Source organism: Anthonomus grandis, chromosome 13 (assembly GCF_022605725.1).
Source record: "Anthonomus grandis grandis chromosome 13, icAntGran1.3, whole genome shotgun sequence".
Lineage (NCBI taxonomy): Eukaryota > Metazoa > Arthropoda > Insecta > Coleoptera > Curculionidae > Anthonomus > Anthonomus grandis.
The window spans coordinates 1,656,962-1,673,392 of NC_065558.1; the positions used below are offsets into that span (position 1 = coordinate 1,656,962).

The window sequence follows — 16,431 nt, forward strand, 5'->3', positions numbered from 1 at the left end:
GCCTTATCTGATTTTATCAAACCTAATCATCCGGAAATTCCTATTATCTAATTAACTAACTAAGATACAAAAAAAATAAATAATAATATTCGATTTAATTATATAAATGTAATAATTATTATCTAAGGTAATATACTTTCCAATTGGTTCAGCTGTAATCCACCATTTAAAGCGTCTTCAAACAAAATTAGTGCATAATTAAAAATGTTTTGAAGATTTACTTCTCGGTGTGGTCCAAATATGTCATGGGAGTTTTGAATTATTTGCTAAAAATAAATTAAAATTAATATGAAATTTTGTGTCTCTTAGAATAAGGATGGACTGCGTCAAAAATGCCTGTAATTTTATTTGAAATTTCTTCTTAGGGATGTAATAAAGTTGGTTTTATTACCGAAGAAACGTGAATAATCTGACCGACAATGATGTTTGTTGTATAATTGAAGGAATAATAAAATATTATATATATTTTTTTATAACTGGCTAAAAAAAAATGACGAATATACAAGGTCTGGTAAATTAGAAAATTGACTAGTTTTTCTTAATAATGTTAATACATGACATGAGTCCAGCACTTGACGTAAACACTTATGCAGAATATTTCAAAACTTCAATCATTAATTTTATCCTAAATACCAAATTTCATTCAAATCGGGTGAATAAAAAAAAGTAAAAAAAAAAAAATAATTCCACATAAAATGATAATTCATTAAATCCCGATAAGATTTTTTTTTATCATTAGTACCCACTGTATCGTAATTTTTATCTAGCAAAATGCCTTGTATAGACCACTGTGTCGCATGAATATTATAATAACGCACGGTAAATTCTTAAAACGTCAAAACTTTGCCGAATTATCACGGCTAAAATAAGACGATTTGATAAAAGATATGCATACATTCGGATTGCCCGGAATTTCTTGAATATTTCTATATCAATTAATGAAAGTTTTCAGCTATTTTAAGGATTCTATGAATGAAATTAGGAAGCAAGTCCGAGCCGATTCATCCATTATGACGCCATGTTGTCAAAACCGCCATTAAAATTAGCCATAGACGTCAAAATTGACCATTTTTAGACGATGTTTTAGAGTATAAAAAAAGGTTTTTACCTTATAATTTGTACATGGAAAAATAGTAGAAAGCTTCGGGAACAGATTAATATCAATTTCGGCCCAATCTCAATCAGTTTTAGTAGGTAAATTTCGATTATAAAAAGGGTCTTTTTTTGCCGTTTTTGTTGCCATGGAGACGCGGCCATGGGTTTCTTTAAGATTTATGTATTCAGGGTGATTTTTTGGTTATTGGGACTTTTTTGCAAAAAAATTGCTTTTAGGGTACTTGCAAAAATAGCAAAAAAATTTAGTTTTAGTATTTTATAGTAAGATGAATGGAGCATTGGATCGATTGGTTTTGGTTCATCTACGACATACGGAGTGAGCACAATTAATTTTCAAAAAGAAAAAATGTTCAAAAATTCATGCATCAAAAACGGTTTTACCTAGAAGTACGAATAATATTGGAAAATATTCTCCTTATCACAGACTATAAACCGCCCATAAGTCATTTGGCTCTAAGTGACGCCATTAAAAAGTTATTAAATGTAGAAAAAAAAAGTGTGAAAAAGGGTGTTTTTTAACTAAACAGTGCTCACACTGTATGAATGATAGCGTTGAACAAAATATACCGTTTTATTCGCAAAGGATGCAGGTTTAATTAATTAAAATGATTTTTTTAAATATTTTGCACCGTAAAAATTTTACACAGAAAAAACTAAAAAAATAAATTTTTTAAGTTTTTTTTAATTTTTCTCCTAAAAAAAACATTTTTTTGTAATAAACCCTTAATAAAAATTGTTGTTCTTAATAAGGCCAAAGAAAATAATAGTAAACTATTCGTTAGTATAATTATCTTTGATAAGGCGCATATATGTATCTTCTGTAAGTAATTATTTCCGCAAAGTTACCGTTTAACCGTAAGAGGGGCTAGAAAATCACGCATGCCTGAATGTTTGGCCGTTAAAAAAAATACTTCCCGTATGTTGAGAATAACTAAAAACTATACCGCACTGTCTCACGTAAACCCTAATCGATCCGTAAAATTTTCCGTTGCGACCTGTATCGAATTCCTATTGAAAAAATTAGGCAAGAAATTTGTTTTGACTTTGAAGGCGTCCTTGTGCTAAACAAAAAAATAATAAATGAAAATTTATAAACTACCAAGTTTTTGCCCTGTGTTTCTAAATTATAAAAAGGTAAACGTCATTTTTCTACCCCAAATAGAATCAAAGTTATAGGCATTTTTATCCGACGAGTCCCGATAACGTGCGAAAACTAAATTAGTTCGTTCTATAAAGTGTTTAATATAATGTCAAGGACAACAAAAATATCCCAAGCAACACATCATTTAATATCATTGTTAAATATAAATTTATTCAACGATTTTTTAGTGAATTTTTGGTATATTTGTCAATCAAGGTATATTTATTAAACTGTAGAATATACGCATATCATATACGATTCTGTTTACAAAAGGGTGAAAATTTCGGTATTTAAACAATTGATACGGGATTTACATATCTAGTTTCTATACTCGATTACTATATGTCAAATATTTGATGAAATTCTGAAAATTCATTTGTTTTTCGTCCATATTATCCAGTATAATAATGCTGTTTTTATATTAAATATTTATATACAAAATTTATATATTGCATATAAATTTTCTGCAAAAACATTGTTTTTTATCAAACAACCCTTAAACCCCCCACCCACCCCAAACATTTGCCCAGTAAGAAATTATTTTGAAAAGTCACCGCTTTTTGTTCATAATATCCATTCCAATAGCACTGTTTTTGTATTAAACATTTATTAACATACATATTAAATTAAATTAAATTAAATTAAAAACATACATATAATATTAAATCAAATTTAAATAAACAAACTGTGTTATTAGATTATATTTTAACGATAAAATCAGCTGTTATTCGTGCCTATTATTTTGGAAAACAATGATTTTTGTAAACAATTTCTTACTGGTCAGTTGTGTGGGGTGGGTGGGGGGTAAGGGTAGAATTAATAAAAAAGGTTTTTTTTGCAGAAAATAATTACCTAAAAAAAATCCTTTTTAATAAAATTATAGGTGATGATGTGAAAAATGTATAGTCTTTGTATCTATACTTTTCTCATATAACCTTAAATTTCTTTGCTCTGAAAGTCAAAAAGTTATTTTTCTAAGTTCGTTCAAAATCAAAATACTCTATTACTGTCGTAATCGACTTAAAATTGCATTTCTTATACGTAATTTAGCTCACTACATATGACGAGTATCATTTAGGTATCTGCCATAAATTGGACAGGTACCACTTGACACTAATGCCTAGGAAAAGTAGAAAAAGTAGGAGTTCGTATTAAAATAAGTAGAGGCTCATAGAACTGCCCTATATAATAACAAGGAAAACTTAAATGTAGTAAAAATCATAAAGGGTAAAGAGAAAAAATATGTATCACAAGTATACTCAAATCTCATTCTTATTATTTATTTAACTTTAATTAAAAATTATAATGGAATGAAAGGAGAGCAAGTAACATGGATATAGCAAATACATTTCTATGCCAGCTTTATTGTTACCAACAATAATTGAGACCAGTTCAATGGCAAAAGATCCTCAGGAATAGATACAAATAGCCCCCTTAGTCACGTTCTTATTAATTAAATAGATAAACGACGCTCTAATTAAATAAATGACTATATAAACAAGAAATCTAAAAATTATTTTCACTCTTTAATTTCTTATAATTTTTTTGTGACAGTTAAAGTAATTTTACTTTTCCGGAAAATTGCTTTTTAAAAATTTTTAAATGGAGAAAACTAATTAGAAAATCTGAAAATTGCCATAAGTCATTAATAAGCTAAAGAGAGATCTTTGCCTGCATGTAAGAGACATAATTACTATTTCAAGATAATTAAAAAAATAAGAACAAGTTATGTCCGTTTTATAGACAGTGACAGGGCAGACAAAATGTATATGAAATAATTTAGTTGTTTAGTGGGAATTTTTAAGGAAACTGAGTCGAAGGAAATGAAAATGCCTGTAAGAATAAATATTTTTTCCTTTAGTAGTTAAAAAAATAAATCTAGCTACTCTTGTTACTTATTTTAACTGCCTAAGAGGCATTTTTATTTTTTCGTTTTAAAAGAAAATTAAATGCGTTATTATTTGCGTCAATTTAATGCTTTCTTAAAACAGCCCTATCTCTCCATATAACAAGCAGACATCTTTTGCTTTAAGAATGTTAAAGCATAATTTTTTTAAACCACTTAAATCATCATTCTTTAATTTAGAAAATCCTTCTCGGCTCCAACTTACATGAATACAACTGCACTCCTCAAAAGTGAGCTCCGCACTCTTATCCTTATCATAAATCAAAATATTCGTCATAAAATAAAAAACTGGATTTAGCAAGCATACGCTGGCACACTCAGTTTCATAATTGTTCCACATTGCAAGCAACCTTTTGGCTAAGGTTAACAAGTTGGCCACCGCTCCATCAATTTCATTATTGAAAAACACTCCTGTCAAAAAACTCTGAAAAAAAATAATTGTTCTTCTTAATTATTTTTTTTTTCAAAACCTTGACAACTTACCGGCTGATGCCTAAATATGACCCTAATATCAAAATCCAGAATCTCGTCTGCCGTAGAGGCAAGTAACCAGCAAAACGTTGTTTGCACGTCAGTCATTTTACCTCTAAATACGCGTATTTTTCAAATAAGTTTTTTTTTGATAACAGTGTCTACTTACTCATATGTCCCTTTCCCATAAAACGGTATCTCGTCATTTATCCCAACGTCGGCTTCATAATTAAACGTGAAATTGAATTGAGGAAAGGTGACGTTATCGATGCACGCCTGAAAATCGCCATTATCGTCTTCGACAACTTTGGCAAAAGAAAACACCTCGAAGGGACCCATCGTAAGGGACATTGTAGGGTTTTCAATCGTTAAGAAACCTCTGAAAAATTGTACGTTATTTGGTATTAAATAAATAGGGAAATGTTGTATTGGAAATCGTTGGTTCACAGTGGGTTAGCATATTTAATTCAGTTTAAAATAATGAGTAAAACTTTAATCGATTCTAATTTATTTATAGGGGGTTATTTGATTAAATTGGTTTATTTTTTTTATATTCCTGACACGGTGAAACAACAGGAAAGATTATATTTGAATGAATTGGTTAAATTAGACATCAAGCGTTTTTAGTGTCTGATGTTGGTATAAATTAAATGGAATTTAATAATTTGTTATATGGCTGGCTAATGAAATGCGGTACAAATAGAAAAATTTCCTAAAAATGTTTTAAAAATATTTTTTTTTTACATGATAACTCAACTCAAGTGTCACTAAAGATCGCAACAAAATACGATAGAAATTGACTTTATTACACATGTTTTGATATGATAACTATTCAATTTGTCAAGTATCATTAAGTTAGTGATAAATGATGTTTATCGACTATAATAGTGGGAAAACTATGGTACAAAAATATTATTTTATCATTACACAAAACATGACTCAAAACATGACTTTATGGGCAAAATATTAGTTTCTGCTTATTTTTCGACGTTTTAATTTATTTAAAATCGACGATTGCTTGGGCATTTGAGAGGTTCCATTGCATCTAATTTTTTTTTAATTTTTTTTTTTAAGAAATTAAGATTATGATATCTCCAGCATCTGATGTCTATACATTAAACGGACTAAAATAGGTGATTAAGTTTTATAAATTATCTTACTCCTTAAAAAACAGAGACTGAACAAGACAATTTTAACCTCAAATACAAGAGTAAAACAAGCCATTCTTCCAGAAAGTCGATCGCGCTCAAATAAGTTATAGCGCAAAAGAAGGAGGCTATTAAAATATTTTATTAAAAATCATAATGTTTTGATGTACATTATTGTAAAGACCGAAGTTTTTGATATTTTAGAAAATGAATTACAAAATCTGACCATTTAAGAAAATTATTTCCAAAGCAAAAGAATTATGGTGTAAAAAAAATAACAGGTAAAGAAGAAGAACAGTGTAACAGCAATCTAAAGAATATAATTTATTCAAAGGGGAATGGATGGATGAAGATTAAAGTCAATGAGTTGTGTGAAAAAAGAATCGATGGAGAGTTTCTTAAATAATTATCTAATAATTTTTTAAAAAATAAAACAACGCTGTATTTTTTCATGTCAATATTTTATTGTATTAATTTTTGTCGAAATGTAATTAAAGAAATATATGTAAACGCTTCAATTACAACTGTAATTATTACACTACATTACTTGCTCGTATAAGAGGTTTTTCGCCAATGGTGAAATTTGACGTAATGTGGACAAGGCAAGTTTTGGAATAGAACCACTGATTTAATAGAAAATAACATCAATAGAATTATATTTTTTTAGATATTTAGATTGTGGTATTATGGGAATAAATTGGTCAAATGCTGAAAAAACCATCTGGTCTTGTCACTTTTTCAAACTATATTCAAGTCGATAAATTGTGTGAATAAATTAGTAGACTATAGAATTCACTACTATGTCACTAGTTGATGCTATATTTAATATTTACTGTGTCTATTTACTGCTGTATGTACAATATTAAATAGAGTATTTTCTTATAGGCAGTCAAAGCCTTTTTTTGAGAAGCAATTTTTAACTGCCTAGAAGCAAAAACTGAATTCTTCTATTAAATTAAAGTGGCCACAGTAAAGATCTTATTCTCACTTATAAGTGCCTGGAAATTGTTTTTTTTTTCAGGCTGTTAAATACTAAGTTATAGTACCTTTGTTTTTTTTCAGGCAATTAAAGACTTGATATTAAAGATCTTATGCTAACCTATAACTGCCTGAAAATAATTTGTTTAAAGCAGTCTAATACTAAAACAGTAATTTTGTAACTCAACTGCATGGATTTTTTTTTATAGATAATTAGAGTCTAAAAGAAATGTTGACAGTAACTGCCTGGAATAAAGAACCTCATGCTGAGCCTTAATTGCTTGGAAAATAAATATTTGATTACTTCCAGGCAGTTGAAACCTCAGGCATTAACTTGGTTGCTGCACTTCTACTGCCTGGAAGAAAAAGCTGATTTTTTTCCAGGCATTGGAAGTGCACCAACGAAGTTAATGCCCGAGGCTTCAACTGCCTGGAAGAAATTAAATATTTATTTTCTAGGCAATTGAGGCTTAGCATAAGGTTAAAAAAGCTGATTTCTTCCAGGCAATTGAAGACAATCAATCAATCATATGCTTTACTATGAAAAAGTTACAAAATTAGGTAGACAAAGCTAATAAAAAAAAACATATAACAACAAAACAAAAGAAAACACACAAAATAATAAAAATAAATTTACAAATAAAATAAATACATGCAAAACTGTACAAAAACAATGTACCTGGTCAATATACATCATGATATATAATTAGTAGGCTTGACAGTAAAGATATTATGATCAGTAGTAACTAACTGTCTGGGTTGTAACATTGTTTTTGAACCTCAATTGCTTAAAAGAATTTTTTATTTCAGAAATATAAAGTCTCCTTCTTAAGGCTGTGCACTTCAACTGCCTGGAAGGAAAAACTGATTTCTTCCATCAAATTAAAGACGTGACAATAAAGATCTTGCACTAACTTATAATTGCCTGGAAAATGTTTTTTTTTTTCAATAAATTATTAACTTTATTTTTGTACCTCAAATGCTTGGAAGTATTTTTTTTCTAGGCAATTAAAATCTGAGAGAAATGTTAGCAGCAACTCATTGAGATCATTCTTTTTCAGGCAATTAAAGACTTGATGGTACCGATCTTATGCTAACCTATAACTGCCTGGAAATGGTTTATTTTAAGAAGTCGAATACTGAAACAGTATCATTGGTCTTGTAACTCAACTGCTTGGAATTTTTTTTATAGACAATTAGAGGAACTGCCTGGAATAAAGAACCTTATGCTAAGCCTCAACTGCCTGGAAAATAAATATTTAATTACTTCCAGGTAGTTAAAACCTCAGGCAGTAACTTGGTTGGTGCACACAATTGCCTGGAAGAAAAAACAGATATGTTCCAGGCAATTCAAGACTTGACAGTAAAGATATTTTGCTGACCTATAACAGACTGGAAATGGTTTGTTTAGGCAGTTGATTATTGAAACAGTAACATTTTATTGTACCTTAACTGTCTGAAAAATAAATATTTGATTACTTCCAGGCAGTTAAAACCTCAGACAGAAAAATTTAGATTATGATGTCTACAGCATCTGATGTCTATACATTAAATATTAATGAGTGATTAAGTTTTATAAATTATTTTACTCCATAAAAAAACAAATACTGAACAAGACAATTTTAACCTCAAATACAAGAGTAAAACAAGCCATTCTTCCAGAAAGTCGATCGCGATCAAATAAGTTCTAACGCAAAAGAAGGATGCTATTAAAATATTTTATTAAAAATCACAATGTTTTGATGTACATTATTGTAAAGACCGAAGTTTTTGATATTTTAGAAAATGAATTACAATATCTGACCATTTAAGAAAATTATTTCCAAAGCAAAAGAATTATGGTGTAAAAAAAATAACAGGTAAAGAAGAAGAACAGTGTAACAGCAATCTAAAGAATATAATTTATTCAAAGGGGAATGGATGGATGAAGATTAAAGTCAATGAGTTGTGTGAAAAAAGAATCGATGGAGAGTTTCTTAAATAATTACCTAATATTTTTTTTAAAAATAAAACAACGCTGTATTTTTTCATGTCAATATTTGTCCATTTTATTGTATTAATTTTTGTCAAAATGTAATTAAAGAAATATATGTAAACGCTTCAATTACAACTGTAATTATTACACTACATTACTTGCTCGTATAAGAGGTTTTTCGCCAATGGTGAAATTTGACGTAGTGTGGACAAGGCAAGTATTGGAATAGAACCATAATAGAATTATATTTTTTAGATATTTAGCTTGTGGTATTATGGGAATAAATTGGTCAAATGCTGAAAAAAACCATCTGGTCTTGTCACTTTTTCAAACCATATTCAAGTCGATAAATTGTGTGAATAAATTAGTAGACTATAGAATTCGCTACTATGTCACTAGTTGATGCTATATTTAATTTCTACTGTGTCTATTTACTGCTGTATGTACAGTAATAAATAGAGTATATTCTTATAGGCAGTCAAAGCCTCTTTTTGAGAAGCAATCTTTAACTGCCTAGAAGCAAAAACTAAATCCTTCTATTAAATTAAAGTGGCCACAGTAAAGATCTTATGCTCACTTATAACTGCCTGAAAATTGGTTTTTTTCAGGCTGTTGAATACTAAATTAATACCTTTGTTTTTGTATTCTAAATACTTGAAATAATTTTTTTCAAGCAGTCTAATACTAGAACAGTAATTTTGTAACTCAACTGCGTGGAATTTTTTTTAATAGACAATTAGAGTCTAAAAGAAATGTTGACAGTAACTGCCTGAAATAAAAAACCGCATGCTGAGCCTCAACTGCTTGGAAAATAAATATTTGATTACTTCCATTTCCTTACTTGATAAATTTTGATGCACTTCAACTGCCTGGAAGAAAAAACTGATTTATTCCATTAAATTAAAGACGTTACAATAAAGAACTTACACTAACTCACAATTACCTGGAAATTGTCTTTTTCCAATAAAGTATTAACTTGATTGTTATATCTCAAATGCTTGAAAGTATTTTTTTCTAGGCAATTAAAGTCTGAAAGAAATGCTGACAGTAACTCATTGAGATCACTCTTTTTCAGGCAATTAAAGACTTGATGGTACCGATCTTATGCTAACCTATAACTGCCTGGAAATGATTTATTTCAAGCAGTCGAATACTGAAACAGTATCATTGGTCTTGTAACTCAACTGCTTGGAATTTTTTTTATAGACAATTAGAGGAACTGCCTGGAATAAAGAACCTTATGCTAAGCCTCAACTGCCTGGAAAATAAATATTTAATTACTTCCAGGTAGTTAAAACCTCAGGCAGTAACTTGGTTGGTGCACACAATTGCCTGGAAGAAAAAACAGATATGTTCCAGGCAATTCAAGACTTGACAGTAAAGATATTTTGCTGACCTATAACAGACTGGAAATGGTTTGTTTAGGCAGTTGATTATTGAAACAGTAACATTTTATTGTACCTTAACTGTCTGAAAAATAAATATTTGATTACTTCCAGGCAGTTAAAACCTCAGACAGAAAAATTTAGATTATGATGTCTACAGCATCTGATGTCTATACATTAAATATTAATGAGTGATTAAGTTTTATAAATTATTTTACTCCATAAAAAAACAAATACTAAACAAGACAATTTTAATCTCAAATACAAGAGTAAAACAAGCCATTCTTCCAGAAAGTCGATCGCGATCAAATAAGTTCTAACGCAAAAGAAGGACGCTATTAAAATATTTTATTAAAAATCATAATGTTTTGATGTACATTATTGTAAAGACCGAAGTTTTTGATATTTTAGAAAATGAATTACAAAATCTGACCATTCAAGAAAATTATTTCCAAAGCAAAAGAATTATGGTTGAAAAATATGGCGTAAAAAAAATAACAGGTAAAGAAGAAGAACAGTGTAACAGCAATCTAAAGAATATAATTTATTCAAAGGGGAATGGATGGATGAAGATTAAAGTCAATGAGTTGTGTGAAAAAAGAATCGATGGAGAGTTTCTTAAATAATTACCTAATAATTTTTTTAAAAATAAAACAACGCTGTATTTTTTCATGTCAATATTTGTCCATTTTATTGTATTAATTTTTGTCGAAATGTAATTAAAGAAATATATGTAAACGCTTCAATTACAACTGTAATTATTACACTACATTACTTGCTCGTATAAGAGGTTTTTCGCCAATGGTGAAATTTGACGTAATGTGGACAAGGCAAGTTTTGGAATAGAACCACTGATTTAATAGAAAATAACATCAATAGAATTATATTTTTTTTGATTTTTAGATTGTGGTATTATGGGAATAAATTGGTCAAATGCTGAAAAAAACCATCTGGTCTTGTCACTTTTTCAAACTATATTCAAGTCGATAAATTGTGTGAATAAATTAGTAGAATATAGAATTCACTACTATGTCACTAGTTGGTGCTATATTTAATATTTACTGCTGTATGTACAATATTAAATAGAGTATATTCTTATAGGCAGTCAAAGCCTCTTTTTGAGAAGCAATCTTTAACTGCCTAGAAGCAAAAACTAAATTCTTCTATTAAATTAAAGTGGCCACAGTAAAGATCTTATGCTCACTTATAACTGCCTGAAAATTGGTTTTTTTCAGGCTGTTGAATACTAAATTAATACCTTTGTTTTTGTATTCTAAATACTTGAAATAATTTTTTTCAAGCAGTCTAATACTAGAACAGTAATTTTGTAACTCAACTGCGTGGAATTTTTTTTAATAGACAATTAGAGTCTAAAAGAAATGTTGACAGTAACTGCCTGAAATAAAAAACCGCATGCTGAGCCTCAACTGCTTGGAAAATAAATATTTGATTACTTCCATTTCCTTACTTGATAAATTTTGATGCACTTCAACTGCCTGGAAGAAAAAACTGATTTATTCCATTAAATTAAAGACGTTACAATAAAGAACTTACACTAACTCACAATTACCTGGAAATTGTCTTTTTCCAATAAAGTATTAACTTGATTGTTATATCTCAAATGCTTGAAAGTATTTTTTTCTAGGCAATTAAAGTCTGAAAGAAATGCTGACAGTAACTCATTGAGATCACTCTTTTTCAGGCAATTAAAGACTTGATGGTACCGATCTTATGCTAACCTATAACTGCCTGGAAATGATTTATTTCAAGCAGTCGAATACTGAAACAGTATCATTGGTCTTGTAACTCAACTGCTTGGAATTTTTTTTATAGACAATTAGAGGAACTGCCTGGAATAAAGAACCTCATGCTAAGCTTTAACTGCTTGGAAAATAAATATTTGATTTCTTCCAGGTAGTTAAAACCTCAGACAGAAACTTGGTTGGTGCAGTTCAACTGCCTGAAAGAAAAAGCTTATTTCTTCCAGGCAATTGAAGACTTAACAGTAAAAATATTATGCTCACTTATAACTAACTGTCTAGATTGTAACGTTGTTTTTGAACCTCAACTGCTTGAAAGTATTTTTTATTCCAGGAAATTAAAGTCTTCTACTTAAGGCTTTTTTATTTTTTTTGAACAGAAACCACTCACTGCTAACGCTGATTATTTCAAGCAATTAAAGTCTAAAAGAAATGTTGACACTAACTTATTGAGATCACTCTTATTTAAGCAATTGAAGACTTGACAGTGAAGATTTTAAGCTAACCTATAACTGCCTGGAAATGGTCGTTTTGTACTGAAACAGTTCCTTTGTACCTCAACTGCTTGGAATTTAGACAATAAGAGTCTAAAACAAAAGTGTTGATAGTAACTGCCTGAAATAAAGAATCTCATGTTAAGCCTCAACTATCTGGAAAATAAATATTTAATTTCTTCCAGGCAGTTGAAACTTCAGGCAGTAATTTGGTTGCTGTACTTCTACTGCCTGGAAGAAAAAGCTGATTTTTTTCAGGCATTGGAAGTGCACCAACGAAGTTTTTGCCTGAGGCTTCAACTGCCTGGAAGAAATTAAATATTTATTTTCTAGGCAATTGAGACTCAGCATGAGATTAAAAAAGCTGATTTCTTCAAGGCAATTGAAAACTTCACAGTAAAAATATTACTAACTGTATATAACTAACTGTCTATGTTGTAAGATTGTTTTTGAACCTCAACTACTTGGAAGTATTTTTTATTCCAGGAAATTAGAGTCTTCTTCTTAAAGCTGTTTAATTTTTTAAAATAAAAACCACTCACTGCTAACGCTGATTATTTCCAAGCAGTTAAAGTCTAAAAGAAGTGTTGACAGTAACTGCCTGGACTAAATAACCTCATACTAAGCTTCAACTGCCTGGAAAATAAATATTTAATTACTTCCAGGCAGTTGAAACCTCAGGCAGAAACTTGGTTGCTGCACTTCAACTGCCTGGAAGAAAAAACCGATTTCTTCCAGGCAATTGAAAACTTGACAGTAAATATATTATGCTGACCTAACTGTCTGGAAATGGTTTTTTTTAGGCAGTGGATTATTGAAACAGTAACTTTTCATTGTACCTCAACTGCCTGGAAAAGAAATATTTGATTTATGATAAAATTGTATTTATATTATTTATAATGATATAATGAAGTGGGAATCAAAAAAAAAAAGGAAAAATTTTATTCGGGACATCCTATTTTTTAACATCTCATCTGAAAATGTAGTATCATTAACAATATATAAAAATTATAATTTTTCATTCAAGAATTTAAAAATTATGTTTATTAAAATATATTACGTTCATATAATTCAGAACATCGTTGACTTTTCAATAATTTTTTTAAAAATTCCTTTAAAACTAATGAAATTTAAATCATAAATATAAGAATGTTATTTTACATTCACAAGATGGAAAACTATATAAGAAAAATAAAATTTTCCATATTAAAGTCCGAAAAAACGAAAAAAAAAATCTTTCTGCATTTTTTGAATTAATATATTATCTGAAACACATATATTATCAACTACCAAGAAATAAAAATAATTTTTGTCTATAATGAAGAAAACCACTACACAAAAATATTTTTAAATTTAGGATATGACTTACTATGAATTATAAAATGATTTTAATGTCTATAATGAGGAAAAAAAGATATACCTGTTTAAATTATTAAATATAAAAAATATAAAACCCATCTGAGTGCAAGTATTAATCACATAACCTACAACATAATGATAACTTGTGCATATGAGGAAAATAGTCCTATAAAAAAGGCAAAAACGTTAAGAAAATGATACATAATTAAACTGTCACATAATACCGAAAAATATTAATTTAAAAATAAAAGTCTCTACTTATATGGTTAATTTAGGAGTGTTCCTATTCGATAACTTAAAATTAAATTATTCTTTAAGTGTTTTTAAAAGCACATATTATATCCATTTACTAAAAGTCTAACCCATGATGTTTATTTATTGATTTTGCTATTTTTAAAATGCCTACTAAATATTTTAATTAAAAAAAAATTAAATTATTTAAATAAATAAATACAATTATACACTAATAAATACTTACTCCATGCCTTCATACTGGCTAAGGTTAAAGCTCCTCGAGTCCCAAAGCTGATGTACGCCATTTTGTACATGAATTAAAGTTTGCACAAATACAATAATGTCATGCAATATACTAGCGGCTAAAAAAAAGATTTTTTAAATTTCTCTTATTTCCATTGGAATTTATTAAAATTTACCGGTGACGGCCATTTTTTTGTACTGAAATTCCGTTTTTAAAATCCGACGTAAGCATGAATGGAACGTTTATCGAAGGATGTTCTTCTTAATCTTTAGTGATTTATTAGTTTTTTTTCGAGCACAAGTTAATCCTCAGACAATATAAGGAGTTATGTATGTTTAAATTTTTTTATCAAGTAATGTTACTTTATTAACGCGCACGTATTGAATATCAAAAAAAAATGATAAGAAATGATACATAATTTATTATGATTAATTAACGTCTGAAGGTGATATATTGGGCCATATATCGTGGTTTTTACAAATTTATTAAAAAAAATTGAGGTATAAGAAATGTAAAAAAAATAGCATTTCTTCAAAAAATTTCAAATATTAACTCTTCCATCATTATTCATATTTGAGTCCGTTTGTCTAATACGCAAACACGGTTCAGCATCTGATAGGCCTTCCCATAGTTATCCACCTAGAAACACGGAACATGATATATACCTGCCTACCCCACATTCAGAGTTGGTCAAAAGTTCCATATTATATAATGCAAAAAAAATGCACAATCATCTGCCATTGGAAATTAAATCCATCCCTTTTTTTTTTGCATTTCGTAAAGCATTAAAAGCATTCTTACTGGAGAGAGCTTTTTACACAGTTAACGATTTTTTTTTTGTAATCATTGATTTATATCTGTATGTATTGTAGATATTCTATTCTATTCTATTTATTTATTTATTTATTTTTAAATTTTGTTTTGTTTTTCTTTTCTTTAATTGTGTTTTGTTTGTATTTTTTTGTCTTTTTTGTTTTACAGCTTTGTCTACAAATTGTAACAATTTCTTGACAATAAAGCATTGATTGATTGATACTAGTGTATATTTATTTAGCTCAAAATGAAAATTTAATACGTTTAATGACATAATAGGGCTTCAGTGGGAAAACAAGAAAAAATGCTTACAATAAAACAATAAATCATTATAACGTAATTAAAATAAAATTTCAGGTGATACATAATTTTTCATTATTCTAGTGAATGCATTAAAATTTTTACAATCCTTAATATTTTTTGGCAGCCGATTAATATAAATATAAAAGCATTAATCATTATTTTTGGCTTTCCAGGCAATTACCACTCAACATAGGTGTTTATCTTTCTTTCATCATTCGTCTTATTTTTTAAATTTTGTTTTAAAATTGTCTTATTTTTTGAATATTGTTCAACATTTTTGTGGGGGCCAATATTTTGAAATTTGTGTAAAATTTAACACTTTTTAAAATAAACAATATTAAAAAATAAGTAATAAAAAAATCAAAATTTTCTTTCATAGATTAAAAAAAAATAATTGACAGAAAATCAGGAACAAGTTTCATTAATTTTATTTAATGAGTCTAATCAGGAAAAAATTATTTTTTTTTCAAAAACTTGATTTCAGGTTGATTCTTTTTAGATGGGTAAATAGAAAAATTATTTTAAGGCATAGGGGTTTCAATTCTTACGATTCAAAGATAATTAATTTATTTAGGCAATTTAAGAAGAAATATTATTTTTTACCACTTTCGGAATTTTTTTTTCAATTTTCGTTTACTGAGCAGAATAAGCCTTTTTTGAGCAGCTTTATTTAAAAATTTTATTGCCATAAAGAGATTTTCCCAGATTTTGTTAGGCAACAGCCTTAATGGTTGAAATCTTCTATTTTATTAAAGAAAATTGAATATTATTTGATTTACTGTAAGCGACGTTTATTTTGTTTAGCTTTTTATTATATAATTAATTACTATATTATAAAAAAACGAGAAATATTTCCGTTTAACTAATTCAAAAAATAAAAATGTAAATTTATAAAAATTTTTCAAAAAAGCATTTGTTTTTTGGACCTTACAAATTTCTAAAATTTTGAAAATTTTTTCCAGAAGAAAATAGAAAAAAAAAAGATTTTTTCCAGGCTCTTGATGCCTTATTTAATTTTTTTTTAATTTTCAGGTAGCTGTAAAGAAAAGTTCTAAAAGTGTAAATGAAAACTCAATTTTGCTACATTTTAAAATTGAAATGTTT

At 28.3% G+C, this 16,431-nt stretch overlaps 1 protein-coding gene across 1 annotated transcript; it reads right to left on the reverse strand.

The window, feature by feature from the left end:
* Positions 1 to 6: 6 nt before the first annotated feature.
* Positions 7 to 14,517, reverse strand: LOC126743704 (uncharacterized). The gene is made up of 6 exons (XM_050450917.1): positions 14,387 to 14,517; positions 14,212 to 14,329; positions 4,804 to 5,013; positions 4,647 to 4,749; positions 4,369 to 4,587; positions 7 to 266 (listed from the first exon to the last, which is right to left on the reverse strand). Exons 1-6 carry the CDS (start codon positions 14,397 to 14,399, stop codon positions 123 to 125), a joined length of 807 nt encoding a protein of 268 aa, XP_050306874.1. The 5' UTR covers positions 14,400 to 14,517; the 3' UTR covers positions 7 to 122.
* Positions 14,518 to 16,431: the final 1,914 nt, after the last annotated feature.